Here is a 21,036-nt window from a genome sequence, read left to right as displayed (position 1 = left end):
ATGGTGGTTTCAGGATCAAAATTGCAGTTCTTCTGTCGAGTCGTGATAGTTTACAGTAAACTTTAGGCTTTTTTTCTTTGTTTTTATGCTGGATCACGTTCATGTACATGTAAATGTACCAGCATTGAAAAAATAGTGCCCTCTCTGGAATAGTGCCCCATCTATGATGGACATGTGTACCGCAGCTTGTCCCAAGTGTCTCATGTCGTGCATTACACCAAAAAACGTGATATTGTGAATCATGCTTGAATCATCTTTCTGAAAACTCGATGGGCCTACTTACTTTTAATCTGTGATCACTTTGTGTATTAATTTACTGCTATTAAAAGTTGAATACGGGACATCGATTTGTTATCCTATCCATGAAGTATTTATGTGGGGACAGTACAAAGCTTGTCTAAGGGGTCGTCGACAAATATCGAAGTTTTTTCACAAAACGAAATAATTTCGTTGTGGGGTGGGAGGGGGTTGACCAATTTCATTTCAGGAAACATGTATACATGTACATGGCCATAGGAGCAGTGACACCCTTGCGACTTTTGCATGTATTATGTCAACATGTTTTATGTTCTGAGGGGGGAGGGTTTGAGTCCAAACTAAAGTATTTTGTTTGGTGAAAAAAGTTCGATATTCACGGACGGCCCCTGCATTATCCAAAAGAATTTTGTCCAAAATTGGAAAACGTTTGAATTAAAAATCAGTGATGATGACGAACCCGGAGCCCAGTTTGCTCACGACAAAAACTCACACGACAACGTTGATCTTTTCTTATTGTCAACTAACTTTGATAACTCATCGCGAAAGCAAAGAAAATGCAAACCTCTCACGGCTGAGGTAAAAAGAACAAGACACTCTTTCTCTCACGACAACTCCCCCAAGCCGGGAGCAACAGCAATCTCAAAAGCAAAGAAAGCGCCGCGCGTACGGCACATGCAGGGCCATATACGCAACCTACGACAAATTAGCAGCAGCGCTGGTACAACAGAAATGTACAAACGCCGGAAACGTAAAGGTCATGAACCCATGCGACCCCCTGTCGGCGTGGACAGGGTGGCTACAGCTATAAACGGACTCATATCGAGCCAAGAAAGATACGCGACAGATACAACTCAAGCATAAAGAAACAAGAAATAATTAGTGCACTGCAAGTGCCAGCGTAATCTGGCATAATGGCAAATATTGCATAGTAGTGAAGGTGAGTCCTGAACAAGCAGCGTACAAAGCTTGCAACACGGACATGCAATTGTTGCATAGTAGAACAATGCCCGTCACGCACCAAAAGAAGCAGAACTAAGTGCTAAATAGAGGCTCTTCTTATCAATTCTCTCCTTCCTCGATATCTCATATCGAAAGTGTGCCATAACGGAGATCTATGCAAATTGCATCATTGTAGAACTACTACAAATTGTAGTATCACACAGATAACTAAGAACCTAACTCGTGATACACTGAATGGCAATAATGTGTCACTGCGATGACTTCACTTGCATGTGTCGCATACTACAGTTCACAGTGTTACTCACTCTGGTGTGGCTTCCAATGGGCACAACCTTGCAATAGGTCGCACAAAGGTCTTCTCACCAACCTTCACCTTCGCTACTCGTACGTGACCGTCTCGGCCTGGATACGTTTCCAGCACCCGTGCCAATGGCCAGTGCCCTCGTGGTGTATCGGGTGACAGAAGTAGCATGACATCACCGACTTGAACTTCACTTTGAGGCTTCTTCCACTTCTGTCTGGCGCTCAGGCTTGGTAGCCACTCCTTGATCCATCTCTCCCAGAAGTGGCGCACCAGTTCTTGTACTCGTCGCCACCGTCGTTGAGGATTGAAGCTCGTGTGGTCGACTGTTGATGGAGCAAACACACCTCCCATCTGGCCGAACAGGAAATGATTGGGTGTGAGTGGCGTCTCATCGAGCGGATGGCTTGACTGATAGGTCAGGGGCCTCGAGTTGATTAGGCTTTCTGCACCAACCAATGCACTTGTCAATTCTTCGTCTGTTGTCTCAGCATTTCCAAGTATGGCGTAGATAGCACGTTTGGCAGCTCGGACCATCACCTCGAACGATCCTCCAAAGTGTGGAGCGGCTGGTGGATTGAACTGCCAATGAATGCCCTGATCGGCGGTCGTCCGTACTATGCAGTCTTGATCCAAAGCATCGTGTAACTCCTGAAGCTCTCTCTGCGCGCCGACAAAGTTGGTTCCATTGTCTGATAAGGCCGAGTAAAAAAAATTACTAGATGATCGTCCTTTTTTTTGGAAAAATCGGGGAGGGCGGGAGGATTTTATTTTTATTTTTTTACTTTTTACCCTCTCATGCACACAGTGTACACAACAACATCAAGGTTTTTTTCTCTTTTTTTCTTTTTTTTTCTTTTTTTCTTTTTCTTTCTTCAGCAGATCGATACTGACGTTGTGATATACTAGTAGTATGTGGTCCATATAGTAAAGAAAGTATTAAACAAAGCGTGCACATGTTTCCTGCATCCGCGATCGGTAAAAAACCAACGATTTCGGCAAAAACTCACGATTTAAAAAATAAAATATTTCTTGGGGCGCTGACAAAAACTGGGGCGGACGGCGACGATCATCTAGCTTTTTTTTTTACTTGGCCTAACATATGCTGTGGTAGACCACGGCGTCCGACGAATCTGTAGAAGGCGTTGAGGAATGAGCTTGTGTCGAGTCCATAGGCAAGCTCCAAATGCACTGCGCGTGTGGCGAGACAGGTAAATAGACATAGATAGCGCTTCTGCCTCTTTCTGCCACGCCCTTGGACCGTGGTAAATGGACCGGCAAAATCTACTCCGGTTCTTGCGAAAGCTCGGAAGGATGGTGTGATCCTGGTGCGTGGAAGTGGAGCCATTATCTGATGTGCAGGCTTGGCCTTCAGCAGCTTGCATCTCGGACACTTCCGTTCCATCTCACGAATTGCTTCCCTGGCGGCATTGATCCAGAATCGCGCACTGATATTAGCGAGGATGTGGTTAGTGCCTCCCACATGCTGAGCTAACTCATGATAGTGCCGAATGATGAGCTGGGTGACGGGATGATGACGCGGTAAGATGATTGGGTGCACTGTATCCTCTGGCAGGTACTCTGCATATGCCAGTCTTCCTTGACAGCGCAGTACACCGTTGTCGTCGATCATTGGGTTCATGGGGCTTAATTCGCTTCTTGCCGACACCACTTTTCTCTGGCCGAGCACCTTGATCTCGTCCGAGAAGGCATCATGTTGGGCCATCTTCAAAATCTCGGTCTCTGCATCACTGATCTCTGCTGATGAGAGCGGACCTGTCATTCTGTCGGACTTGATTGCACGACAATTGGTCACGAAGCGTCTCACTAACGCCCTCGCGCGGAGTAGTTGGCTCCATGATCCGAAGCGCTCGGGGTCAAGCCGCCATTGCTGCTGTTGCTGGTTGCTAGGACCTGTCGTCTTGTCATTGTCGGCCGCTGTCTGAAACAGGCTTGTAATTGCGTTGGTCTGCTGTTGTTCTTTCTTCTCTTCCTTGCGCATCGTCTCGACATTGACCTTGGTCTCCACCCGCTGTGGCCAAGTTGTAGCATCCTGTAGTAGATATGATGGACCATTCCACCACATGCTGTCATCTACTTGTTGCACTGAACACCCTCGTGATATCTTGTCGGCTGGGTTTTGCTCGGTTGGTACATGATGCCATTGCGCTGGTTCCGAGAACCCTTGTATCTCGCTGACTCGGTTGGCCACGAACGTTTTATACCTCTCGCTTTGGCCACGGATCCAATACAGGACGTTCATGCTATCCGTCCAGAACACCAGGGCTGACTTCGGTAGCGCCAATGCGTTGGCGATCTGCCTAGCCAGCTGTGTCGCAATCACTGCTGCTTGTAACTCCAGGCGCGGGATGCTAGTTGTTGACAGAGGGGCTACTCTCGATTTCGCTGCAATCAATCGTGACGTTACTTCATCTGTACTGCCCTGCACTCGGTAGTAGGCAACTGCTCCATACGCCTTTTCTGAAGCGTCAGCGAAGATGTGGCATTGAACGTTTGAAGCTACTGGCTGATCCGGTGGCTGGAGACACCGCGGAATGGCGACTGATGCAAGCAGTGGAAGTTCCTCAAACCACTGCCGGACAGCTTGGCACAGCTGCGGGTCCAATGGATCATCCCAAGCGACACCGTCTGCCCACATATCTTGCAGCAACATCTTGGCTCGGATTGTCAGAGGAGCCAGAAGACCCAAGGGATCGAATATTGTCGCCACTCGTTTCAGCACATTCCGCTTTGTGTACTGAAATGTTTCCGGTAGCGGTGAGAGCTTGAACGAGAAGGCGTCACTAGTTGCATCGTATTGCACTCCTAGCGTCTTCACTGAGGGCAAATCACTTTTACTGAGGTCGACTTGCAGTGCTCGGTCTGTTGCTGGTATCTGCTCTAGTACTTCCTTTGAATTGGAGATCCACTTGCGAGCAACCATTCCAGTGTCACTCCACAGATCTGAAAGTTGTCGATAGAGGCTGATTGCATCTGCAACTGATGGTGCTGAATCCAGACTGTCATCCATGTATGTCGACTGAAGGACGGTCTCAGCTGCTTGCGGCCATTTGCTACTGTTTGCCTTAGCGTGCTCCTGGGTGACCAGCTGTGCGAGGAATGGTGAGCAATTGACACCGAACACGACTCTGGTGAATTCATACTCGTCTGGTTCATTGTCCCGCCCTGAGTCACTGCGCCACAGAAATCGGTGGTACGGACGATCCTCTTCAGCAAGATGAATTTGGAGATACATCTCACTGATATCACAGGCCACTGCGATCGGATTCTTGCGGAAGCGAAGTAGTACTTTCGCTAGATCCTGTTGCAGCTTAGGACCCTGATGTATCGTATCATTCAGCGAGACTCCATTAAGGCGAGCAGATGCATCAAACACGATACGCACCTTGGTAGTACTCTTGTCCGGTCTGAGTACTGGGAAGTGTGGTAGCAGCCATTTGGATGGTGGAGGGGGCTCGCCTGGTAAGACTAGTCGAACGTACCCTTTTTCCACATACTGTTGAATGATTTTGTCGTATGATGCTGCTACATCTGGTTGCTTTGCTAAACGCCGTTCGGTACTACGGAGTCGCTGCATTGCCATCTCTTGGTTGTTGGGCAGTTGTGGGCCGTCTTTACGCCACGGCACACTTACTTGATGTCTCTGGTCGTTCTTCACCATTGATTTGACAGTTGCATCCACGATGGTCTGATCATCTGGACTGGATGCGGTTTCCAAATCCGAGTCGGTCTTTTCGAGCTCCCAGAACTGTCGGAGGAGAGTGTCGGCTTCCATTTCGTGCCTGTCACCCGCGTACAGAGTGATGGCGGTATGTGCATGTGACGTTGTTGCCGTTGGTCCAACACAAGTCCAGCCCAGTGGTGTTAGACGGGCAATCGGCTCACCTGGTTGCCCACGAATGTCCCTCAGCGATTCGTGCAGGTTAGCATGATCATTTCCAATGAGGAGATCTACGCCTCGATTGTCATTAATGGCTGGAAACTGGATGCCCTTCAAGTGTTTCCATTTTGGGCCATGTTGACGCCAGTCAATTGCGGGGAGGTCTCCCACAACTCGTCGCGTTGTTCTTGCTTCTATTCGAGCTGTCTCACGTCCGTCCAGGCCGGAGATGTTCACAGAGACAGGAGTAGTGGAGAATGTTTCCTGCCGTCCATTGAGCGTGCTGATTGTCACCTTCTCAGTATGACCCTGTAACCCTAATTCAGCGGCTACATCAGCATTTATATATGACATCGTACTCCCGTCGTCGAGAATAGCATTCACAACCACTTGTCTGTTGGCGTTGCGTAGTATCACTGGAACCGTTCTCAAGGACACTGGTGTAGTTGTGGTACTTGGTTTGTTGCACTCCCCTTCCCTGACAGACAATGCCGTTCCATGCACCTTGTTGTCTGCCTTGCTAGAGGCCTTGTCGCTACTCGGTGAGGACTTGCTGGTGTGGTTACTACGTGGCTTGCTGCTATCTGCTAGAGCAGCTGTCTGATTGACACTAACAGCATTACAAGAGCCTTGTCTGTTGGAGTCGTGCAAGGTCCGATGATGGGTGTCCTTGCAACCGTCAATGCCGCAGGTGTACGTCTTTGAGCATTCCTTGCCAGTGTGACCATATGACAAGCATCTGAAACAGACATTGGCTTGCTTTGCTACTTGCCACCGTTTTCCGACACTGTAGAACTTGAACTCCGCACACTTCCACAGTGGATGCGGTCCATTACATGCCGGGCAATCTCGGTTGGCTGGTATACCAGCATTCGCGAATGTACGCGCCGTATTCTTGAACATTGGTGGTGTCCGGCTGGTGAACTGTCGTCTATGCACACTGGCTGATTGAGCTGGCTGTGACTGAGCTGCCGCGTTGCCACTGAATCCGCTCACGGTTTCTGACGCTACTACCAAGAAGTCTGCCTCCAGGTTCACCCACTCGAGAAGTACTTCAACTGTCTCTGGCTGAGATTTATCATGTCGCCACCGGTGGTATTGGGCGAGGTTACGTTCGTCTAGCTTCCTCAACAGACTGAGGTAGAATGTGCCATGGCCCAATTCCATGGCTCGACCTGAATCTTTCATGTTGACTACGGCCACGGCAAGCAGCTCGGCAAAGTGCTCCATCTCTTTCGGTCGGTTGGCTCTCACTACGGACATACTATCGATCTGTTCAATATGTAGAGCCACACGGCGTCGCTCACCGCCATACTTGCGCTCTAGCAACTTCTTAGCTGCGTCATAGGCTGATGGTGAGTAGCCAAATCGCTCGATGGCTGTCAGTGCGTCTCCTGCCAAATACTGCCTCAATTGCAACAGCTTGTACTGAGGGGTGGCGGGTGCACTATCTACACATGCCATGAAAGCTTCTCGGAATGACTCATACGTACGTTTGTCACCGCTGAATATTGGTATGCCAACTCGTTGTAGCTGCTTCCATGGCTCTGCACGAGCCTGGTTTTGTTGCATTTGAGGTAGCCCTGTTGCATACATTTGATTTCCAATATTGGATGGTGTTGCATAAACCATTGGCTGTTGCATGTACCCGGAAGACATCTGTGGTTGGTGAGTATGCCCATATACATTAGTACCCGTAGAAGCCATTGACATTGTGCTCACAGGCGGTGCCTGCCACTGGATACCTGACTGGGGCATCTGTGGTTGGTTAGTATGCCCATATACATTAGTACCCGTAGAAGCCATTGACATTGTGCTCACAGGCGGTGCCTGCCACTGGATACCTGACTGGGGCATCTGTGGTTGATTAGTAGGTCCATATACATTAGTACCTGTAGACATTGGATGCTTTCTGAAAGAGTGTGGATTAGTCTGTGTACCAACACTGTACTTAGTATTCATTGCAGTATTCACACTATGCGTACTGGTTGAGGATACAGAATTGCTTGGCAGAACATTGCTACTGCCCAAGGGTAGTGTAGGACCAGTAACCTTAGAACTACTACTAGATGTACTGCCTGAGGTAGTTGTGTTTGCAGTAGCAGGCCTAGCAAGAACACTCACACCATCATTGACACTTACTGTGGTACTTGTCATGGTCACTGTTGCAGAACCATCTGTATACTGGCCAATGTTGGACTGGACAGCGCTGGTGACCTCTGGCCTGTCTGGGATGGTACCACCAGTAGTACCAGTAGCTGTTGAAATTGAGTGCCCTGTTACTGCTGTGCGGTCATCAGTGTCAAAAGGTAGTTGTTGATCAGTTGCATTTGTTGCATCTCCGCTGGCGGACCTGTTCACGTCTCGTTGTTGTAGCGATCTGGCCAGCAATCCCGGTTGTGACTCAAACCCAAGTGGTCCTACGGACAGTTCATTGCTGTAAACATGTCCTGGCCACCAACCACCGACTTCCCTGGCTTCATCGCGGCACTGTTGATACGAATTACCGGTATACTGCTGCGTTTCAGCTGAGGCGACTGGCACGCCGTGAGTTGTTCTTACAATTTCAAACGCCAAGTCCGTCGCTTCGTCAAATTGCCTCTGGAGTACTTCTAGCTCACTAATCATCTTATCCTTCTCTCTCGCATTACTCTCTGCTTCGTATAAACCAGCTAGATCTGTGATCGTCCCTTCCGCTCTCTCATATGCTCTTTCGAGCTCGTTCATTTCTCTTTCGGCATCGAAGTAGCTCTCATCGTCCGTACATCGCATCTGCACTCGCTGGGCTTTTACAATCAGCCCTCGTCGGATGTTCGTGAATTGCTTCTTGTCCTGCGTTTTCCTGGCTCGGAGCGCACAGATGCTCGATCCTGCTTCACCGGCATCACCCGACCCACCTTGCGTTGGTGGCGCATCGGATGTCTGCTCAGCGTCTTGATCTCGGCAGCTCCCTGTGCTTGCAGTATCGTCTGCAACTACCTCCGACGGTTGAGCCTCGCTCCTGGAGTCCTGCGGTTCGTTGGAGCCTTGTTGCTCCATCTCAACTAATCGTGGATCACTCTAGTAAAAACCATCCTCTGCTACCAATTTGATGGTGACGAACCCGGAGCCCAGTTTGCTCACGACAAAAACTCACACGACAACGTTGATCTTTTCTTATTGTCAACTAACTTTGATAACTCATCGCGAAAGCAAAGAAAATGCAAACCTCTCACGGCTGAGGTAAAAAGAACAAGACACTCTTTCTCTCACGACAACTCCCCCAAGCCGGGAGCAACAGCAATCTCAAAAGCAAAGAAAGCGCCGCGCGTACGGCACATGCAGGGCCATATACGCAACCTACGACAAATTAGCAGCAGCGCTGGTACAACAGAAATGTACAAACGCCGGAAACGTAAAGGTCATGAACCCATGCGACCCCCTGTCGGCGTGGACAGGGTGGCTACAGCTATAAACGGACTCATATCGAGCCAAGAAAGATACGCGACAGATACAACTCAAGCATAAAGAAACAAGAAATAATTAGTGCACTGCAAGTGCCAGCGTAATCTGGCATAATGGCAAATATTGCATAGTAGTGAAGGTGAGTCCTGAACAAGCAGCGTACAAAGCTTGCAACACGGACATGCAATTGTTGCATAGTAGAACAATGCCCGTCACGCACCAAAAGAAGCAGAACTCAGTGCTAAATAGAGGCTCTTCTTATCAATCAGCGTGGAGACAGCGTAATGTAGAATACGATAATATTTGCCGCTAGGGTTTACCGGGTGTTAGTGGCCGTCGTGAGTTCCCTTCGGGAACGGACACGGTAATTTACTTTTTTTTACTTACTGATAACTATGCGTCACCGAGCCGATAATGAACGTCTTGTAGTAGCGTGCACTCTGTAGATTTAGTTCCTGTGTCCGCTGGAGCCCTGGCAATTAATGGTGGTTTAGCGTGTGCGCTAAGCCCTGTTAACGAACGTGGAACATCTACCACTCATACTTAGTCTGATGATCATGCATCTGATTATGATGTCATTGCTATACATGCGCATGCGCAGCGTGCGCGCCACTCTCCCACGCGTGCTTTCCAAATCTTGCTTTTGCAGAAAACTCCTTTGTTACTTCTGTTTTCAGACGACTTGACTGTTCACTGGTTTGTCCGTCAGTTGTCAATTTTCCCTTCCCTCCCAACCCCATTCGACTGGGGATCACTATCTCTCCGTCACTGTCACCATAATTTCCTCAATCACAGTGTCAGTACAACTCTTGTCAATATACTTATATCGGGTGAGGGCAGTCTATCTCCGCAGCTGGCTCATTCCAATCACTACCGGTCGCAGCTCCTGCCCACGGCAGGCCGACCGTCTCTCGTTCACACTCTGTGTGCTCCAGGTCACAGCTCCTGCGCAGAGCAGGCCGACCTGTCTCTCTGTCTCTCTCTCTCACACACTATGTGTGCACCGGGTCACAGCTCCTGCGCAGAGCAGGCCGACCTGTCTTTCTCATGCACGCCAGCTGCTCCGCCCAATATCCCTGATATGCCAACCAGAAAACAATGTGTTCTGAGCCGGATGCATGCCTGTATGTGGAGAGTGCGTTAATGCGGTGTGAAGAGACGTGCACCGTGTACTGTATAACCACTCCCAACTATGATCAATGATGTACTTTTATCATCTGATGGTGAAATCGTGTGATTGTTAACACGCTTCTTTTGGTCCTCACTGGCCAGACTTTCTCCCATAAATATTGTGCTGAAATGATTGTTCTATCTCTCTCTCTCTCTCTCTCTCTCTCTCTCTCTCTCTCTCTCTCTCTCTCTCTCTCTCTCTCTCTCTCTCTCTCTCTCTCTCTTCTCTCTCTTTCTCTCTTTCATTCATTGTTTGCGCAGCTGCAATTGACTTTGTGAAGAGCTCTTTGTCCGACAATATCGATGTGGCAGCTTTCGAAGAAGCATGCGGAGTTGGCGTTGTAGTGACAGACGAGGAAATCACTCAGGCGGTTAGATTCCCTTGCCCATCTGTCTTCTTTTAGGGGAGTAAATGAAATATCCGCCTGGCATGATAAGGTATACGTGAGATCAGCAAACAGGGCGTTTTGTTCGATTTCTTGGAGACGGCATTCCTTTCAATCCCGACTGTGTATGTTTAACTGCCTCATATTGCCGACCCTTCTATTCAATTGCGGATTGTGGACTTTGTCCAAATTCCTGAACGACAAACTGGACAAATGGCAACGGAGGAAGCTACGCGTACTGCTGCAGATTGTCTACCTGCAACGCATCACCAATAACAACTTATACACAAAACAAAACAATCTCCAGTTAGTGCCACATGCCGGCGACGCAGGCTGCTATGGTTTGGCCATGTGGTGCGAGAGGGTCCAGAATCCGCCTCGTTCCAAGCACTGGAGCTATCCATCAACACAAAAGACATTAAAAAAAACCATGGCCGTCCACCATTGCGGTGGATAGATACAATTCGGCACGACCTGAAGGCAGCGGATCTCTCCGTGAAGAGCGCTCTCCAAGCTGCAGGAGATAGACTAACTTGGCATGACACTGTTGACAGATGCGTCGACTCTGCTCCTGTCTAACATGTTCAGGGGGGATGCGAGCTGTGTGTATTATTACAAGTATTATTATGATAAGGTAGAGGAGAACAGATTTTGCACAGCAACAAAAGAAGACAGTAGTTGGGAGTAAATGCATGCAGATCTGCCCATTTCAGTTCCCCCATGCTGCCTTCTTGCTTCGACAATTGAATTGTCCAAAGTGTGCAGCGTTACATCACAGACTGTATGGAGACTTGTTAAAGGGGAACTGTCACCAAAAATTTTCTTTGTCTTATCTTGTAGTTCTTTGGCTCCTGATCACGATGGTGTTATTCGTTTTTCTCTGCGATGACTGGAAGTGGGTGAAAACTTGAAAAGAAGGTGCCCAAAATTGTCCCGAAGTACCGAGTGACGTCACGCCGGACTTGACCTCCACGCGTACATTTATCGTCAAAAACGAAGTCCAGCCCGTGTGCTGGTCGATCGAGCCAACTGTTCGCTGTACGGTGCACGCTTGCCTTCTGAACTCGGACACTCGATGTGTACGTTGTACACAATGAGAACGCCAAAAAGGGACAAAATAAACAAAAGTCGACAGCAGTTTGTCGCACTGGTACTTCCTCCACGAAGCTCCAGCTCTTTGTTTTATTTGTGATTACGAAGGAGTCGAAGGATGTTTGTTTGCTGTTAGTGTGACACACATACCTCGTACTTGAAAATTATGTCGTTGTATCGAAGGTGGCGGTGTTGCCCACCCGGCTCTGAAATGAAAGACGTCAGAGTTTGTCATCTGCATCTTCAGCAACATCGCCAGATGAATCGCCTTCACGTACCTACATCGCGTTCCTTTGGGGCTCGGGTTGGTGGTGTTATCGCCGGCCGGAGGAGTACTGTTTTCTGCATACGCACTCATCATCGTGTTGTTCCTCACACGAAAAGTTCAAAACAACAACGACTTCCGTGCTCACAAAATAAAACTTACTTAGATCCTCGCGGAAGAAGTCAAAAAGGTGAAAGCTCAGCTGCTTTTTACTTTGATTTGGCTGTGTAGCTGCACGTGGGTCTCTGCCTCTTTGGCATTCTCCTTCGGTACGACGTACCCATCTGTGTTACAGTTCAAAAGGCACACGTGCACCGTACATTGGAACAGCTAGCTCGATCGACCAGCACACGGGCTGGACTTCGTTTTTGACGACGAATGTACGCGTGGAGGTCAAGTCCGGCGTGACGTCACTCGGTACTTCGGGACAATTTTGGGCACCTTCTTTTCAAGTTTTCACCCACTTCCAGCCATCGCAGAGAAAAACGGATAACACCATCGTGATCAGGAGCCAAAGAACTACAAGATAAGACCAAGAAATTTTTTGGTGACAGTTCCCCTTTAAGTTGTAGCAGCGGAATCCAAATGTTTTACCTCAATAGCACGTGATAGATAGTATACACAGCGTTGGGTGGCAACAGCTATGCTTTGTGCACAAGGCCACCACCGATCTGCCTGTATATTATTATTACATGATTGTAGAGTCGTTCAACCTACAACATTTAGTGCCTGATCACCCTTGCATGATGTTGGGTAGTTTTTTGGATTTTCCTGCTACACAAGCCAATGCACACTTGCACACCCTAGGGGTTATGGACTTTTGTCATTTGCATTGCAAGCACTTCATGTCATTGACAAATCTCTACCGCTAACGAGAGAGCTGCCAGCTGTAGGCCCTCACCATGCTTGGTCTTTACCTAAGTCCTTATAAGAACAACTCGTTTTGCTGAGCTAGATGAGCTGGTAAACTGCAATGTGGTACGTGTGACCACCTATCGGCGCTCCGCTAGGTCACCTACAACTCCTGCTAGGTCACCTGCAGCTCTTGCTGGCTCACATGATCAGTCACATTGTTTGTGCCGATCCCCCCCCCCCCCCCCCCAACACAGATGATAATAATAAGCGGTGAGGACCATGGCCGTGACCACGCCACTACGTAACGTCTTTAGCATAGCTTTGGGAATTGTATGTGGAGAGTGGTAGATGGTCCATGGGTCTCCGAAAGGGGGGTTGAGGTCAGTGAGTGACATGGATGGTTGTTTTCTCCTCTTTGTTGTAATCCAACTTAAAATTATATAGGTAGGTGAAGCGCTTACGAAGAGTAAGGATGCTCTTCTTGAAAAACGCTATCAGTTTCCAGCTATGTCGCTACTTCGTAAGTTCTTTAAAATCCCTCGAGTCTTGAGACAAGAGGTCTGGTATCTAGTTTTCTGAATGAATGTAAAAAATAGTGCCTTGTTTACACTAATTGACTGATTTTTCAACACAGCATGGTGTTCTCTTTAGGGTAAGGTGGCTCCATTGCGCACGCGGATTCATTTGGTGCTGTTTCACAGGAATATGGACTTTACAATACTTGTCTAATTTTTAATGATTGTCCTGCAGTGTTTTGTTGGGCTTGCTGAACCTTCTCCAAGACGTCTAGTAGACATGGTGCTAATTCATCATGGCTTATCATTGTACTAAACATGAATACCTGTATTTTTCACTCAGGTAACTTGCGCAAAGAGGCTATCTGTTATCTGCTGTAAATGAGTTTGAATTTCTGGATGTTCTATTTTCAGCATCAATCATGGAGTCAATGAAATGGGCAGATCGCAGAGCAGTGAAAGAACAGATTGAGAAGCAGGTAAGTAATTATATACTGGAATAAATTTAAAAATTGAGGAGTTGGAAAGTTTAACGATTTGCAAAAGGTTCAAACTTAGCGGTCACAAAGTTTAATGACCCTGTCATCACACACCCATCTTCTAATTTTCTAGTACAGACGAGAGAAGGAATAGCATGCGAGTAACATTTTTAGAGTTAACGATGGATTTTTTGTTCAACGTTAAGCTTTGTGCCTCAGAGATCCAACTCTTACAGTAAACATTATTCTCTGTCATCATTGCAAATGAAAGGACAAGTTGTGAGGCACCATAATATTATGTTACTTCTCTATCGTATTTACATTGCAGAAGTGAGCTATGAGTTTTCTCTTCCACCTACATATACCGTAAAATCCCGCCAGAGCGCCCCTACCTCCTCGACGCTTCAGGTGGGGAGGGGCGGATGGGCGAGTCCTACTTGCCGCATTCAATGCTACATGAAAAAGTAATCACCCTACGAAAACTGTTCGTGCATCTCGTACACCGGCCAAAGGTCAAGAGCCAGGAGTCGTACAGACCCATCAAAACTCAGGGTTTGTGCGATCCCTGGTCAAGAGGGTGGGCACTGTTGCGTACATTTCCAACGGGGTCGAGCACGCGTCTGCAGTACAGTACGGCATCACAGACTGTGATAGAGTCATACGAGGATACAACCAATCACGTCCCTGACAAGAAGTCAGGGAGGGGCGGATAGGAGAGACGGGGCGCCCTGGCGCCCTGGCGGGATTTTACGGTATGTATTTCGATCATGAGAACAGGCCAAGAAATATTGACTGAGCTATGATAGTTACGATAATTTGAACATACGCGCTCCTTCAAAAGGCATTGTATGCGTTGCACCTTCAGGACGTACATTTCCAGCCCCAAGGAGAGGGGTGGGGCATTGTAGGATCTTGCTTAATTATCAGCTTAATTCCTGGATGGTGTTGTCTTCCGGGCGTGTGAAGGCTCCGTGCCCCACACATAGAGCGTGTTTGCTCAGTTACTACTACTGTTATGTGTATAGTAGTGTTTCCACTTCGGTCTATATGGGAAATATAGGCCTCGTAAAATACCTCGGTGGACCTCGGTCTTTTACTCGGCCTATATTTCCCATATAGACCTCGTCTTGGTCAATATCCTATACATACACTATACACTATACACTGTACACTGTACACTGTACACTATACACTTTTTTTTTACGGGGTAACGGCCTCTTTTACGGGCAAAATAAAGTCATGTAGACGTGAAAAAAATTGAGATACCATGAAAGTTAAAATAGAATTTTATTCAAGTACAATACATTGGGAAACTCCAAGAAATTCCACGTAAAACAGACGGAATTCAGTTTTCAATGGCCGATGCCTACCCCAGCACCATCCTGCGTCGACAGGCCTGTCAGGCGCCTTCTAGACCCGCGTAGCCGGAGGTCGACTGCATGGATCACTGCAAATTGGCTGCGAACTCGCACCCAAGCCATGATGATTGAAAATGGCTTGTCCCACTTGAGGGCGAGGCGACCAGCAAGTCGCTTCTGATAGCTGGCGTATTCGCGATGTAGCACCCCATCCGTGGAACAAACCAGTGGTGTGAACGACCCACGGAGGTCCTCGGAGGCCTGACGATACTTCTACACTATACACTGTACACTATACACTATACACTGTACACTGTACACTGTACACTATACACTATACACTATACACTGTACACTGTACACTATACACTATACACTATACACTATACACTATACACTATACACTATACACTGTACACTGTACACTGTACACTATACACTGTACACTATATACTATACACTATACACTATCCCCCGACGCTGCGACACAACGAGGTGAGGGACATCACCGCCAGAGCTCTGAGGCAGGTCGCTCACAACGTGACAGTGGAACCCCACCTCCAGCCCGTCACCGGAGAGGCCTTCCGCCATCGCACAGCTGTCACGGAGGAGCAAGCTCGGCTGGACGTTGCGGCTAGTGGTGTGTGGGGTGGCCGATTCGAGCGCATCTTTATTGATGTACGGGTTTTCAACCCTTTTGCGTCTTCGAATCGTGCCACCTCCCTCGCTGCTAGCTACAGACGCCATGAACAGGAAAAGCGCCGGAAGTACGAGGAGCGAGTACGTGAAGTTGAGCATGCCTCCTTCGTGCCCGTTGTGCTCTCTGCCTCTGGTGGCTATGGCAAGCATGCCAATGCTCTTTTCACGCGGATCGCCTCTCTCCTGGCTGAGAAGAGTAAGGAGCCATACGGGCAGGTTATCTCCTTGCTGCGCTGCCGCCTTGGGTTTGCCCTGGTGCGTTGTGGTGCTATGTGCCTGCGTGGCTCAAGGAACATGTTTGCTCCTGCCATGCCTGAGTCCCCTGCTGTGCTAGTGGCGGCGGAGGCACGCATCCAGTGAACCTGCACAGTGCAGTGATCCTACTGAGTGACAGACTCTGTAAATACTGTATCTGATGATTCGTTTTATGTGTTGATTCTTCACAAAATGTGTTATTTTGCCCGTACAAGAGGCTCAGTGAAAAAAAAAGAAAAAGAAAATACACTATACACTATACACTGTAAACTATACACTATACACTGTACACTGTACACTATACACTATACACTATACACTATACACTATACACTATACACTATACACTATACACTATACACTATACACTGTACACTGTACACTATACACTGTAAACTATACACTGTACACTATACACTATACACTGTACACTATACACTGTACACTATACACTATACACTGTACACTATACACTGTACACTATACACTGTACACTATACACTATACACTATACACTATACACTGTTTTTTTTTTTTTTTTTTTTTTTAGGCCACACCAAGTTATTTCATTGTTTCTCGTCACCTGAAAATCTCAAAAGGAACGCGGGCGGGCGGAAAAAAAACAAAATAGGGTTTGAAAAACAAAAACTGCTATTTACACTACAAAGGCCCAATTTATGACCTAAAATCAGACTATACACCACGCGTGACAGTCAATTGCAACATACAGCCAGAAAACCAGGCTCCTGCACCGGCCTCTGGTGAGGAAGTCCAGTGTTGCATGTTATTTAAATAGGAAAGAAAGCAAACCAAAGTTATTATACAAGGGGTACATAAAAGAACAGCCAAGTGCGCGCTTGTGCTAAAATTTAAAACAGAAACCTTCGGTTCGTGCACTAGCACTGCACTCCAGATTTGACGCCGCGCGTACTTTTACAACGCCTTTTTATGCGTGTTTACCGGGACGCGAGATTTTTTTTGGTCCAATCCTCAAGAAAGGTACGCGCGCGGTGACGAGAAACAATGAAAAAACTTGGTGTGGCCTTACCGTATATCAATTTTTTTTTTTTTTTTTTTTGTCGACACTGCATTTATTCGCACAGCAGAAAAGCAACCAACAGAAAATCACGGAGTCATAGCAAACAAAACAAGATCATCGGATAATAAAAAAGTGTGGCTAAACACGGCTACTCCGCAAGAGTCTCAGTCACGCAACTGACAGTCGTTGACTGCCAGCACAACAGGAGTGGCAGCATCCAAACGACTGCGGTAGGGAGAAGCACGGTGACCACGGAGGCTCATGTTGCAGGATCGAACCAAAGCAAAGGAGACAAGAGAGCGGATCCAGGACATGACGGAGGAGTAGGGTTCATGCCGCTTCTCCGAAACCATATGGCCAAGACGCTTCAGGAAAGCGTGGGCTACCTTGCCGCACCCACCAGATGCACTGAATACCAGTGGGAGAAAGGAAGCATGCTCCACCTCCCTGACGCGTTCTTCGTAGGCCCTTCTCTTCTGCTGTTCGTGCTTGGCATAGGTGGACGCGGGAGTTGAGGAAGTGTTCGAGCGCGCATGAGGGTTAAAAACCCGAACATCACAGAACGTGCGCTCAAAACGACTTCCCCAGACACCAGATGCCGCCACATCAAGACGAGCACCATCTTCCAAGATGGCAGAGCGATACCGGAGCCTTTCACCCTCCAGGGGCTGCAGAGGAGGTTCTATCTTCACATCCGTTGCCACTTCACGCAGTAGGTCGGCTGTCAGGTCGCGGATCGTGTTATGGCGGAGAGCCGGGTATCCACCAGTTGGGCACGAAAGAGCATGGCTGGTGTTAAATGCCTTGCCACACACACAAGTGGATGGCAGGCGGGGAGGGACCCAGCCGAACCGCAGACAGAGTGCGTCTCTGAAGGCGCCTTTGTGGAGGACAAACCCGAACTGCTTCAGGGGCCGGCAAGTGAGCCAGTTGGACGCTCCTTTCTCGGCCGCCATCCCCAGGGTTCGCTGGGTGGGCGCATCTGTACACTATACACTATACACTGTACACTATACACTATACACTATACACTGTACACTGTACACTATACACTATACACTATACACTATACACTATACACTATACACTATACACTATACACTGTACACTATACACTATACACTATACACTATACACTATACACTGTACACTATACACTGTACACTGTACACTATACACTATACAGTAGGGCTGAAACGATCATTCGATAACTCCTAACGATCAACCAATATCATTAGCAGTCGATATATTGGTTTTATCGATTCTTGTCGGCTCTACTCGTGTACCTCGTACACCAGTTCATGAAGAAATTCCATGATACCTTTGCTACATTAGAAATTTTGTGGCATCGCACTGTTGACATCTGTGGAAATCTGGCTGGTTTTATCCACATGAACTAGAGAATTTCATGTTGTTTCTAGAGCAAAGAATCACCCTCTGGCAACTGCTCCTATCTCCGACCTCTCACCCAAATGAACCAAGTAGACAAAGGTATTCTCTCCCGATCTCTTTCAAAGCCACAAAATCAATTTTACCGCGCTTGGAAGTACGTGATTGTACTCGTATTCACTATCGGATGGAGTGAAAGGGCTAGAAATAGCCTAGAATACTGTCACTGATATGCATGCATAATAAATCGTTAGCACTCGTTTTGAACACTAACGATTATCGATTGCACCCTTAACGATCGATATGCAAGTTATCGGTATAATTGTTTCAGCCCTAGTATACACTGTATCCAGTATCCAGTATACAGTATGTATAGCTTGTGTAGCTATGTAACATGTACTTCAGTACAGTTTACACTACTGTTTTGGGTTTTTCCTTGTTATCACTCACCTTGACAGGTGGAGGCTGCGCTAGGCCCCAAGACTGAGGAAGATCTAGCTGCTGCAAACAAGAAAAAGAAAGGAGCGACCACCAAACCAAAGACGCTTTCAGCAGCACCACCAAAGGATGAAGTTTCAACTCTTGGAAAATCATTCATGGATCTGGCAGGTGAAGCATTGAACTTTCACAAGCCAGGTAAGGTTTGATTGATTCACAAACCTGTTTCCGGAAAGAAAGACTCACCCGCACGTGCAGGTGTACATGCGTAAATGAGTGCACGCACGTGTGCACATGCTCGTGTGCACACACATGCACACACACGCACACACGCACACACACACACACACACACACACACACACACACACACACACACACACATACACTCATACTCATACTCCTGCCCATCGCTGAAGCGATGACAGCGAACAAGCTATGATAGACATAGCAACACACACACACACACCTTGAACTTGCCAATTGCCGTAGGTAATGATAGCGAAAGGACTAATTCGGCGGCACACGCACACACACACACACACACACACACACACACACACACACACACACATATACACACACACATCGGGGGATGCCATTTGCGGAACAAATTCTTGACCATTGGAAATGAAAATCACGAGATCTGAAGAAGAAAAATTCGCCGGCGGTGTTAGTATGTGTTTGGCGGACTGAGAGGCTGCCTTGAGATGCCTTTGTGCTCTTTTTGACTTTTAGGTGAGAACTATACAACTGATGGGTATGTTGTAACACCTAACACCAAGCCCCTTCTCAAGGACCACTTGAAAGCAACCGGAGGAAGGGTATGTGTTTTTACTGCACAGTGGGGTATGTGTTTTTACTGCACAGTCATGATCACTCTACTAATGCATAGGAACTTCACTCATTGACTTGCAACCTGCACTGATAATGCATAGGAACTTCACTCATTGACTTGCAACCTGCACTGATAATGCATAGGAACTTCACTCATTGACTTGCAACCTGCACTGATAATGCATAGGAACTTCACTCATTGACTTGCGACCTGCACTGATAATGCATAGGAACTTCACTCATTGACTTGCGACCTGCACTGATAATGCATAGGAACTTCACTCATTGACTTGCAACCTGCACTGATAATGCATAGGAACTTCACTCATTGACTTGCGACCTGCACTGATAATGCATAGGAACTTCACTCATTGACTTGCGACCTGCACTGATAATGCATAGGAATTAGGAACTTCACCCATTGATTTGCTACCTGCACCAGTGTCTGCTCTAGGATTGTAGGACAGCCGGGTACACGTGTACCTGGCGCAACCATTTCAACCGGGTCGGAGCCGGGTACACATGTACATGTACCTGGCGCTGTCTCACCAGCCGAGTCACAACTTTGCCACAGAAGTGTGCCGCTCACCAGGAGCAGGTCATCTTTTTCGTCTCTAAGTCGTAGACAAGCCATGGACGACCTGTATTCCAAGAGTCCTGGAAGCAGGGCCTGTGGATTCGCCTCTTCGCTGGAGGCTCCATTTCCAAAAACAACACCTCAACGATCAAGCTCGAACTGAGCACGTGCACACACCGGATACTGACTACTTTCACTTCGACGCGCGCCTCTGCACGATCTGTCACACATACAAGCCATGTAGTCAGTCCTTTCAAAGTTCGAACGTGTAAAATACCAACCGGGTCACAGGTGACCCGGCACTATATTTTCAACCGGGTCCAAGCGCCGCCCAACCGGGTCGATTACCCGGCTCACCCGGCTCTGGAGCAGACACTGCTGCACTAATAATGGTTAGAGACTTCACCACCGTTGATGTGTGACCTGCGCTGAAACACACATAGAGAATGCACCACCGTTGATGTGTGACCTGCGCTGACACACACATAGAGACTTCACCACCATTGATGTGCGACCTGCGCTGAAACACGCATAGAGACGTCAGCGCCGTTGATGTGTGACCTGCACTGAAACACACATAGAGACTTCAGCGCCGTTGATGTGTGACCTGCACTGAAACACACATAGAGACGTCAGCGCCGTTGATGTGTGACCTGCACTGAAACACACATAGAGACGTCAGCGCCGTTGATGTGTGACCTGCACTGAAACACACATAGAGACGTCAGCGCCATTGATGTGTGACCTACACTGATACTAGTACACCGGTAGAAACTTCATCACATCAATGTGTTACTTGCAGGGCGTTGTCAGGGCTTC

At 47.8% G+C, this 21,036-nt stretch overlaps 1 protein-coding gene across 1 annotated transcript in view; it reads left to right on the top strand.

Annotated features, from left to right (window-relative positions):
- LOC135806680 (probable glutamine--tRNA ligase) overlaps positions 1–21,036 on the top strand; it is a 40,601-nt gene that overhangs the window by 3,172 nt on the left and 16,393 nt on the right. The window contains exons 3-7 of the mRNA XM_065320909.1: positions 10,296–10,405; positions 13,077–13,152; positions 13,562–13,626; positions 18,825–19,002; positions 19,542–19,627. Coding sequence (XP_065176981.1) covers positions 10,296–10,405; positions 13,077–13,152; positions 13,562–13,626; positions 18,825–19,002; positions 19,542–19,627 — 515 coding nt within the window. The remainder of the gene's footprint in view (positions 1–10,295; positions 10,406–13,076; positions 13,153–13,561; positions 13,627–18,824; positions 19,003–19,541; positions 19,628–21,036) is intronic.

Source organism: Sycon ciliatum, chromosome 1 (assembly GCF_964019385.1).
Source record: "Sycon ciliatum chromosome 1, ocSycCili1.1, whole genome shotgun sequence".
Lineage (NCBI taxonomy): Eukaryota > Metazoa > Porifera > Calcarea > Leucosolenida > Sycettidae > Sycon > Sycon ciliatum.
Note: the sequence above shows the minus strand (reverse complement) of the source record. Positions and strands in the feature narration are given on the sequence as shown.